The 12,069-nt window shown below is 38.8% G+C and overlaps 1 protein-coding gene across 3 annotated transcripts in view; it reads right to left on the bottom strand.

The window, feature by feature from the left end:
- Positions 1-1,284: 1,284 nt before the first annotated feature.
- Positions 1,285-12,069, bottom strand: part of LOC107654444 (cell division control protein 42 homolog) — a 17,685-nt gene continuing 6,900 nt past the window's right edge. Inside the window, exons 2-7 of one of the 3 annotated variants that reach the window (XM_016441509.1) lie at positions 10,301-10,443; positions 10,036-10,108; positions 9,518-9,627; positions 6,545-6,742; positions 5,375-5,448; positions 5,129-5,205 (exon numbers count right to left, since the gene is read on the bottom strand). In XM_016441509.1, the coding sequence (XP_016296995.1) occupies positions 5,190-5,205; positions 5,375-5,448; positions 6,545-6,742; positions 9,518-9,627; positions 10,036-10,108; positions 10,301-10,405 (576 nt within the window). In that variant the 5' untranslated portion in view covers positions 10,406-10,443 and the 3' untranslated portion in view covers positions 5,129-5,189. The other 2 variants (XM_016441507.1, XM_016441508.1) reach the window with 2 other exon arrangements.

Consider the following 12,069-nt stretch of genomic DNA (forward strand, 5'->3'; position numbering starts at 1 on the left):
AGACTGAAATGGGAGAGTACTATTTAGTTCAAATTAGTGCTGGGCGGTATACCGGTTCATACCGAATACCGGTGTTTATTTTTGTTATGATATGAATTTTTAAAATACCGCAATACCGGTGTATGTCGCTTAAACAACGTTCGGAACGCGACACTGTTTGAAAGGGGTCCCTTTTCACTGTTGCACTGTGGTGAGGGAACAGCTGTAGGCTATGTGTTACTAAGCGCGAAAGTTCCGAAACTGAAGCTGTAGAACTAATAGAACGTGATGATACAGAAGAACTCATCCATAATATCCACATTGACCGCCACAAATATCCACCACCCCCTGCCATCAGCTCCCGCATCTCACACACACCAGCGTGACTTTAGCACTAGATTTAGCAACTTTCAGACCCTTTTAGCGGCTTAGTTTGTTACTCAGACGCAGGCAGTGCGCTGCATGAGACAAAAAAAATTATTGCTAAAACAACCGCATAGCCGCTCTTAGTGTAGATGCATGTTGATTTTATCAGACGATGCCACGATTATAAATGAGAGTGACTCCTGGTTAACATTAAAAGGGGTCGTGTTTAGTCACTATTTAGTGTGGTATTTTTTTGACAATATTCACTCATCATGACATACACCCTACAAAATAGGGCATTCTAAGTCAATATACTGTAGTATTTCCTCTCTCAATCAGTAGAAAATATGGTTAACACCCAGTCATGCATGAAAAAAAAATTACCGTCATGTACCTTGAAACCGGTATAATTTTGAAAAATACCGTGATATAAATTTTTGGTCATACCGCCCAGCACTAGTTCAAAATACTTCCTTCCAGCTATAATGCGGCTGATGAGGCAAATTTCAATTGACAAATTATGTATTTACATTTGAAAGTTGCTTTGGACAAAAGCATCTGATAAATTACTAATTATGCATTCCACTCGTATGGGAAAAAAAATGGCTAATGCCCTATTCCTGTGTGCATGCATTTTCAAATACAAAGACTGAAAAATACTCACTAAACCTTCACTGCTACAGATAACTGATAAAGAGGCTGTCCTTTACCTATATGGTCATACAGCATACCCTGCTGGCAGAAAAGATCACTCTGACCAACTATAGTCCTGAGCCCAAAAACTGGGGGAAAAGGAAAATTCATGAAGAAATCTGCCAATCAATTAAAAAAAATACACAGGCATTTTAGGAGAGATATGTTTTCTTAGGTAAAGCTTCAGTGCAGTGTTCATTTTTCAATGCATGCAGCACCTTAAGAAAGGGACTGGAACATGATAAAGGCAATTAAAGTATAAGTTTAATATTTTTTTTCTCAAAAGAATGCATATACAGTACAAAGGAGAGACTTCATACAGAGCATTTGGTTTGCACCAAAACAAAATCAAAAACAAATAACTAGGGAGGGGGAAAAAAGACTGGAAATCTAACGAACTCTGATCCGCCTGTGTTAAACTATTAAACTTGGTTCATAGTTCTGAGAGAGGATATCTTGCACTGACACATAAACATTCAATGGTTGCTTTCTTCCTTAAAAAACACAAGCGGATCAAAGAATTGCTGGGATCCAGCCCCTACAAAAAAGAGGAGTGAAATGAACCTTTGAGGAAAACAAAATTAAGATAAAAAAAAATAAAAAATCAATCACAAAGAAAAAAAAAAACATTTGGTAAAATAAAAACAACTGGAGTCTACAACAACTTTTGTCAGCTTACATTATTATTATTAATGTTAACCTATCCAAAGGAACCTGGAGGCTTACCTACATGCATCACAAGTTCTGGGAAAACGCTTCCATGGTCCCTAGCAACGCATTAGAACACGCCACTTGTTCTGCTAACACTGTTGGAAAGTTCCCTGCTTGAGATAGACCAATTTTTTTCATGAGAAGTCAAAATTATACACTGAAAACAACTGAACCATTTACAGGACTACCGTCTTGAATGCCTATTAAATGGGAATATTGGCAAAGAATAAGGAGCTATTTCTAAGCACTTCAGGTGATGTTGCTTGAGGGTGGGAGAGGGATTACGGCAGACTCGCGAACACATCTCCAAATATGCTAATTCTTTTATTTCTTGGGCTAGTGACGTTTCGGATCAGGTCAGAGTGATTCGGTTGCCATTTTGAACACCGTACAATGTTTGCACAGCACGATGGTAAGAAATACAACCTGAACCTACTTAAAACTTTAGCGACAGAGTGCCTGCGCAGCATTATTACTGTATGCCTTACATTAACCCACTTAAATGTCAAAATACGGCCGGCAAACCAAGGCAGCATCTCTAATAAATCTCACCATGAAGTACAGAAGACCCCTGGAATCAAAACTAGAAAAGGCCCTCTAAAGTTTTTATATTAATGGGCATGTGGGTTGTGTGTATATGTGCATGTGTATGGTGGGTACTCTTTATATCTTTATTGCAGAGCAAATTTTGAAACTCACTTCTTTTACACATTGCTTTTTAGAGTGTAAAGCTGTGGACCAGCCTTAGCAGAGCAAAGAAGGGAGGGGGAGAGATGGGAAAGAGGGCGCTCATAGCAGCACACATTTACGCTTCTTCTTGGGCTCTGGGGGCTCCAGGGCTGCCAAAATCGCCTCATCAAATACGTTCTTTAGGCCTTTCTGTGAACACAAAGCAAGGGAGAGGATGGACACTCAACACGGGTCAACACACAGACAAAGAAAATAAAATCAATGGGTGGGTTGGGAATAAAATCATTTCTGCCACAGACGCAACATGATTGGATGACTTTGGACATTTGAAAATGCTAAATATAGCAATAGGAAATGCTTTTAACACAAAGTAATATTTACAGTGGAACCAAGCAACTAAGAACGCTAAATGGGAATAAGCCAAAAAAAAAAGCTAAATAATCAATTAGGAAGTGTCCTCATAACTAGGCCCACACACAATTTGTGAATTTAATTTTCATTTATTTTCATCTACATTTTCTGTTTATTTAGAAAGAAAATCTGCAAAATGGATTTAAAAATGGCTAAATATCTTTTCAAATGGTGCATAAGAGTTTGCACTCTTATTGGTATCTGAAAGCATAATAAAATCAGCCAAACTGCTTAAAAGGATATCCCACCAAAAAACTAGAAGATACCTGAAGATATTTTGAAAAATACTGGTAACCAGTTTCAGTTCCATTCCATTGACTTTCATTTTATGTCCATATAATGGAAGTAAATGGGAAATTAAACTGTTTGGTTACCAACACTCTTCAAAATATCTTCTGTGTTGTGAAGAAAAATGAAAATCATACAGGTTTGGAATGACATCATGGTGAGCAAATGATGACAATTTTCATTTTTGGGTGAACTATCCATGTGGGATGTCAAAATGTATTAATGACCAGTTCTGCTAAAGTTCTGTGGTCACAGATTCCATGTGGCCCCGCTAAAGACCTAAAAATAAAGATTTCAGATGATTGGCCAATTTCATAAAATTTAAACATCTCTACACTTCCTTTGCAACTATTTGGGTCAAACCCAGTCAACTGAAAACCAACTGAATCAGCCATGCCGTGTAGTCATTCTGACACAAAACAAGGTGTCAAACAAGAAAGTGGAAGTGCAAGCAAACACAGGCTCAGAGACGGAAGGGTTGGTGAGGTGAAGGGCTGGTCAAACAGAAACTCCAGCCTCTGGGTGAAATAACAAAACACACACTGAGACAAATGATCTGCGGGAGAATGCGACCTGCAGTGTAGAAGTTCTACAAGACTGCCCTCATCTGGGTGAAATGAGCAAGAATGACATTTTCATGAGACTGAGATTATTTTTGTTTGTGGACAAAACACGTCAGGCGACAGCTAAAGCAAGGGAGAACATGTACAATACACTTTTCTGCACGCGCACACACACACACACACACACACACACACACACACACACACAGACACACAGACACACAGACACACACAGATTAGGGGCGAGGAGGAACTGCTTGGTGCTTGGAAACAATAAGAATGACATTGTTTGAGAAAATCGTCCTCAGAAGAGTAGTCTGAGAAGTTATTGTCCAGTCCAGCACTGTTAGCATGTCTCAAATGAGTACAAAGACCCACTGTGTGAGCCATAGTGAAAAGGATTTATTCACAAACAACTGGTGGAAGGTAGATGTGGATTGCGCTTTGTGCAAAAAGACACTGTGGGTAATGTAGAATAGTGTTGTGTTAGTGTTGGCATTAAAGTTGACCTAGGGCTAGGCCATTTAAAAAACCCAACTCTGGTTTAAAAACACATTTACGGTTTAAACAGCATTAACGCATAATTGACGAGAGAGACGCATTAAGTAATGGCAATTGCAGCTGTCTTTTATTAATGGCACAAATCATTTCACAGGATTATATTAAGCCATTTAAACTCTCAAGACGTCGTATGGATAAGAATGGCACCAAACTGCAAACTGTAGCCATACGTTAATAAGTTTAGAATTAACTTTATATGATACAATTGTTGCAGTACAAAATAAATACACTGACATCAAAAATGATTCTTAGAAATGCAAATAAACTGAGCAGCAAAGTACTGAACTCTTATCTTTGTCTGCTCTTAAACAATGAAAAAGACTATGAACTTACATCAGTACTTAAAGCAAAAAATATATATATATGCAACCCTTCATTGTAAACTTCCACATTTTATTTTCAAACTCAAAGTGCAAATAATAACAGTAATAAAAGAAATCTGTAGAAAGGAGACTTTCTCAGTCCCTTTGTCACTCCCAGGAGCTGGAACTAAAGTTAGCAGTCTCCAACAAAAAAAAAAAGTAGGAAAAAAAAAAGAAAATAGCAAAAGCAAATCTTTTAGTATTGGTGAAAGAAGATACATATGACGTCACTTATATATGCAACCCTTCATTGTAAACTTCCACATTTTATTTTCAAACTCAAAGTGCAAATAATAACAGTAATAAAAGAAATCTGTAGAAAGGAGACTTTCTCAGTCCCTTTGTCACTCCCAGGAGCTGGAACTAAAGTTAGCAGTCTCCAACAAAAAAAAAAAGTAGGAAAAAAAAAAGAAAATAGCAAAAGCAAATCTTTTAGTATTGGTGAAAGAAGATACATATGACATCACTTAAGAGATTGGGAAACGTGTCATTTCTGTGGAGCAAGAGGTAACTAAAGGAAGCAGCAAACATCTGGGGAAGAGTGGGGCGTTAGAAAGAGAGAGGTTTAAAATATACAGCACTTCCGTTTTCAGCAAATCTTTTAGTATTGGTGAAAGAAGATACATATGACGTCACTTAAGAGATTGGGAAACGTGTCATTTCTGTTGAGCAAGAGGTAACTAAAGGAAGCAGCAAACATTTGGGGAAGAGTGGGGCGTTAGAAAGAGAGAGGTTTAAAATATACAGCACTTCCGTTTTCGCTGCGTTTCAGGAGGTTCGAGGGCAGCTAGGATAGCTTCATCAAATACATTCTTCAGACCTCGCTATGAACACAGAAGGGAAGGGAAACAGAATAAAGCACCAATGTTAGCAGTTACAGAAAACATGACAGAGAGAGAAGAGGTGCGATATAAAGAGAGGAACTAGCACATTTAAACAGAGTACAGCAGCTAGTGAGGAAGAGAAGCTGCTTGAAGAAGAGTTTGTCGCACAGAAAGATACACCAGTAAGTAGTAATTCTACAGGTGCAGATGCCATGCAGGCCTACAGATGACACTAACAAATTATGAAAATGGATACATTGGTGTGGCAGACTAAAAAAAAAAAACAAAATAAAAAAAAAGATTTAGGATGCCATCTCTATTGCCTAAACTCAAACCACAGTCCTCTGTCAACTACAGAGATCCAAAAACAGTTGTCAGATAAATATGTATATTTATTTCCTAAAAAGCAAAACAAAAGTGCTAAACAAAGAAATAATGAAATCATAATAGCTACTGTAATATATATTCTTGGTCTTACTGTGAAAGACTCAAAGCATGATACTTTACGTGGGTGCAGAATAATACTAATCAATACGCCCACTTTCTATGTGTTATTTTAGTTTGTCTTTATCATCCCAATAACCCCATTAGATATAAATCCCCTATGCAGTCGCATATCGAATTATATTCTAATATGCAAGCATCAATAGGCAGAGAACAGCTGGTCAATGACAGATCAAACTCTGATCACAAACCAAACCAAATGTTAATCCAACATTTTTCAAAAACAAACATTCAGACAAGTCACCAATGTCTCTGAGCCTCTGACCAAATGCTATAAAGCTTCCACTTTCTTGTAAAGGTAAAAATCATACATGTAGTAAAATAAATAAAAACAAAACACACCTGGAAGACTTTGTTTCAAAAATTGAATGTCAAATCTTAACACTGTATCATCAGGACACTTCTTCTAACCACTGAGAATGATTTAAAACCATTTTTAGATGTTGAAATCTAAGAGAACACACAATCTCACTGAGAATATTTTAGCATGTTAAATGACCAACTAAAGAGGCAGTTTCTGCTGGTAATGTAGATGATATACGTTCATGAACATATGATTACAATTGTGCGCCGTGCGTAAGACCTCACTCACCTGCGTCAGAGCGGAGCACTCCACATATTTGACAGCCTTCAGATCACGGGCCAGCTTCTCTGCTGTCTCCGGAGTGATGGGTTTCTGTTTGTTCTTGGCAAGCTTCTCAATGGTCGAAGGATCATCTCTCAGATCAATCTGCGTCCCCACCAGCAGGAAGGGGGTCTTTGGACAGTGGTGGGTGATCTCAGGTACCCACTGTAGGACAAAGGCCAAAGGATAAGACCAATTTTTTCCAATTAAATTGTGTAATAGGTAGAAACTAAAGTAGTAAACGACCAATATGATCAGACTAAATACTCAGCAACAAAACTGCAGCCAGTGTTTCTCATTAATTACTCACTCTAGTGGCCTCCAGGCTAATCGGTACCACTACAGTTTCATAATGAACTGGAACATATTTACACTTCTCATAATAACATAAAATGCCTTTGACATTGTGTTTTGCACCATTGCTTTGGAAAAGCATTTCAAACGAACTATAATCGAACAAAATGCTGCGATTTCATTAAATATGAATATAATCTGTTGCGCTGCATGTACCAAAGTGAAGTGAACACTGCTCAACTGATTAGCTTGTGATCATTTGGAAATGCTACAGGCAACAGTTACACATTATTTTCACATTCACATAATTTCCAACATTTTCATGGAGAGTATTCCACTAGATTTGTAATGAGACATCTGTAAACCAGTCTTCGCTGGAACTGCAGTTTTCCACCAAAATAACAGCTCAACTCTTGTATTGTGATTTTGCTTAAAGTAATATTTACTATAAAAGTAAATTATTTTTTGTACATTTATTTTACAGTGAAGTTGCATTACAATAGTAATAGAGACAGTATTATTACTACCACTAGTACTTATATTACTACTAATAATAATTTAAAAGTAAATCTATTATTATATTCTAATTGTTTGACTTTCTAAAACACCAATGTGAATGTAATGTAGACTGAGACACTACCACAACTAAAAAGAGGTTCAAGTCCATTTTAAAGTCCAGGTATGAGTCAATGCAAAGACTTTTCTGTTAAATTTGGACACTGAAAAGTTTGAACTCTGAAAATGCACCAGATTAATGCATTTAACTTTTGTATGTCCCTGGATCCCTCTAGAACAGTGGTCGGCAACAGGCGGCCTGCGGGCCAAAACTGGCCAGATTATTTTGATAGCGGCTGGTTCTGAAATTGATCTGTTACGACAGCAACAGTTACTCACAATCAGAGTATGTGAGCGGAGCGGTGTGATTTTGACTGGAGCGAGGAGCGGATTTTTTAAAAGTCGGAGCATGGTTTGCATTCGCTCCAAGAGCGCTCCATCACGAGTACAATTCATGCCAACAGCCCGTAATATAACTGCATATTTAGCAAGAATTCACATGTTAAACATATTTAGCTAGCTTGATAGAGAAGGATCACTCAAATCAGAAAGAATGTGAGGCTATGATGAGGGCAATGGACATGAGCGGGAAGTTATAGTTCTCAAGGAATTTGTTTGTTCCTTCAAGATACTGAATATTTTCAGCTGAAAGCATGATTTAAACAAGTACTACAACACTTATTCACACACAATCACTCTCTCAATAATGCATTCAAACAAATGCAATCTTACAGTGCATCTGTATCCGATTTCAAATGAGCAGAAATCTGTAAGAAATGCATCGATCCGTAGGTAAAATAACTGGCAAAAACGTAGTTATTTTCATAAAAATCCAAATTTGCACCTCAAAAAGCAGCAATTATACCTTTTAATGCTGACAACCATGTTATTAGCTTGTCATGTGGTAGGAAAAAAGTTTGAACACTATTGTTCCAATAAGCCACTTTGAAACTCAAAGTTATTTTATTTATTTTATTTTTTAATATACGTTATGAACAGAACTGTGATATTTCAAACATACTGAAATACTTTAGCCACAGAGCGGTGTTTTTGCGAGGAGTGGAGCGGGAGCGAGAAATGGTGAACCCGGAGCGGAGTGATTATTAAATGCTCGGTGCTCGGAGGGGAAATTGTTGACACTCCACTCCGCTCACATACTCTGCCGGACACCACCACACAAATGTGGCTTTTTGCTAATGACTGTCCTCTACAGGATTTAACACAGAGTAACAGCTCACTACCAGTTACAAAAGACACTGTAACAGTCTGTCACAGGCAATTCTAGTTGCATTTTTCATAAATTAATTTCTAAAATTATCCTTCGACTATGTTCTGGCACGCCATCTACAAACCTACTTACCGACCCCTGCTCTAGAAGGACCAAGGTCCACCCCCCATATTGCGCTTTTCCACTGCATGGTACGGCACAGTATGGTTCGGTACGGTTCACTTTTGGGGAGCTTTCCACTGGGTACCGTACCTGGTACTTTTTTCAGTACCACCTCAGTTGAGGTTCCAAGTGAACCGTACCATTACCAAAACGTGACGTGTAAACTCTGCTGATCACTGATTGGCCGGAGAGAATCGTCACTACCTGTGTCATTGAACTTGTGACATGAGAAACAACAGACCCACTAGATTTAAATCAGCACAGCCAGCGAAGGATCAAACGCAACTGTTTTGAACGAGCGCACCTTTTTTTATCAACCAAAAAATGGCTGTTTCTTTATCTGTTGAGGAAGTACAGATGGTCCTCTCGTTGATAGCAGAGGAGGGGATTCAGCGAGAGCTTGATGCGGCGACGCGGAATGAAAAAGTTTTTTAGGAGTCGCGGCAGTAGAGGCGGCGCAACTATAACGACAGGTGAATAATCCCACCCACTCTAAAGCGGTACTACACTGCAGTGGAAACGCAAACTGAGCCGAGCCGAGTCGTACCACGCAGTGGAAAAGCACCAATAGTTTCACTAAATCTTGTGGGAAACTCTTCAGGTGACCATTTTTGGCAAACAGACAGCATTGCACACCAAAAATAGAGCAGAGCAACCAACAAGATGCATTGTCATGGCTGGTTTGAACGATTCAAGCTCACCTTTTCTTTGACATTTTCAAACGAAGAAGGTGAAACAACTGAGAAACAGACTAAGAAGACATCTGTCTGAGGGTAGCTCAGGGGTCTTAATCTATCGTAATCTTCCTGACCTGCAAAGAGATGGAAATGAAAGGACAAATTAAAACCAAGAATGCATGTGTGATCCTGAGCAGCCAAAAAAACGTCATTCAGTTATGCGGTCGATGGTGCATTTGAACACATGCACAGCAAAAGACTCAGGTCCCACAATGATCCAAAAAAGCAGTTTCAAGCTCAACCACTCTCCACAGGATTGTGTGGAATTCTCCAAAGCTCCTGAGGTCTAATTTCTATAACAATGATGATCATGAATGTTTCTTCCCATCAGCCTTTGAGCTCCACCCTCTAAAACAGACACGCTAAAAACCAGAGAATTTCCTACTGTCAAACAGGTTTTATTAAAGCTTAATGATGATGAATGTTAATTAATAGGCTATAAATGAAAGTGAAGAGGTTGAACCAAGTCATTTGTACTGTACCTGCAGTGTCAAACAGCCCAAGGGTGTACGGCTCACCACCAATCATAACCGTAACTGCATAGTTATCAAAGACCTGTAAGCAAAGCAAAAAAAGTGTCCTTTGTACATTCAGGAAATATTTTGTTTGTTTTCATACTATAAAAGGATTAGAGCCACTGAAATCCAGCTAAAAAAAGTCATAAACATGACAGGTCAAGACATGAGACTTATAATATAATAACAATAATGTAAGTAAACATGAAAGGAAGCGGAAAATATTACTCACCGTTGGTACATATTCAGAGGGGAATTTATTAGTTGTATAGGAGATTAATAGACAGGTTTTACCCACTGCACCATCACCAACAACGACACACTTGATCGTCTGCATAGCTGTGCTTTTACAAATCCACTGTTCTCATTCAAGATCTGCAATGAAAGACAAAAGTGTTCACATGAGACACTTTATTCAGAAATAGCTGGCTTACCACCAGTGTGTCAGTCTCAAGTTTAGAAGGTGTAAAGAGAGACACTAAAGCACATGTGTATTACACAACACCTCTCTATGTCCACTAGGGGTGTGCGATATTGACAAAAAATTATATCTCGATATTTTCTGGGATTTTATCGATGACGATAATTAGACGATATTTTGCTGAGTGTGTTATTGTGCTGGTATCTTAAGGACTGCCGAAGACAGCTGACTCCCGATATTATCGCAGACGATATATATCGCACACCCCTAATGTCCACTACTATCACGTGTGCAGAGCAATAGTGCAAAGGACAAACACTGAAGGAAGACATCTATTAAAATATATATAGAACCAAAGAATTTTATCTAATTTGTGTTGACAGTGTTGACAGATTCACAATCAAATGGCTTTGAATTGACTGCTAGTTACAAGTTATTCACTGAATCCATCAAACTGGTTACCAAATCAACACCAGAATCACTTACACCGTGTCTACACCGGACGTGAGTGGCGCGACAAAATACAATAGAACCTATTATAATGTCTACACTGGATGTGGCGCGGTGCAACAAATTCCCGACAGTAAACTGCTGCTGCATTTTATTTATGACGTACTGACACAAATTTAAAATGATTTTCACCGGTCTCTTTGTCGCGTCCAGTGTAGACAGACTTTAGCTGTTGCGGCGCGACACAACAACTGTCGCGTCCGTGTTAGACACGGTGTTAGGCTACGTTCACACTGCGAGCCTTAGTGCTCAATTCCGATTTTTTCTCAGATCCGATTTTTTTGTGTAGCTGTTCACATTGTTGTTTTAAATGTGGCCAATATCAGTTTTACAGTGTGAACAGATCATGGTTCTGAACTGACCCGCATGCGCAAAAGAACAATACGAACAGGGTTTCCAGGTTTTCACAACAAAATCTGCCCAACTGCTTCTCAAAACTAGTCCAAAACTCGACAGTAAACTGCTGCTGCGTTTTATTTATGACGTACTGACACAAATTTAAAATGATTTTCACCGGTCTCTTTGTCGCGTCCAGTGTACACAGACTTTAGCTGTTGCGGCGCGACACAACAACTGTCGCGTCCGGTGTAGACACGGTGTTAGGCTACGTTCACACTGCGAGCCTTAGTGCTCAATTCCGATTTTTTCTCAGATCCGATTTTTTTGTGTAGCTGTTCACATTGTTGTTTTAAATGTGGCCAATATCAGTTTTACAGTGTGAACAGATCATGGTTCTGAACTGACCCGCATGTGCAAAAGAACAATACGAACAGGGTTTCCAGGTTTACACAACAAAATCTGCCCAATTGCTTCTCAAAACTAGTCCAAAACTAGCACAACCATGTTCAGGGGGATAAATATCGCATTAGTGGGGTCGCATCGACCCACGAAGTTGAAAAACAACTGGGAAACTGTGGATTTGGCAACACTTGCGCAGCACGCTGTCATACGGAAGTAAACACGAAGGACATAAAGTAAGCAATTATGCGTTTATTTATAGTGTTCTGCTGCTGAATCCGGCAAAATTATGTGCAGGCAATATGAAAAATAAAGACAAGGATGTGACAAAA

Source organism: Sinocyclocheilus anshuiensis, unplaced genomic scaffold (genome assembly GCF_001515605.1).
Source record: "Sinocyclocheilus anshuiensis isolate Anshui unplaced genomic scaffold, SAMN03320099.WGS_v1.1 scaffold527, whole genome shotgun sequence".
Classification (NCBI taxonomy): domain Eukaryota; kingdom Metazoa; phylum Chordata; class Actinopteri; order Cypriniformes; family Cyprinidae; genus Sinocyclocheilus; species Sinocyclocheilus anshuiensis.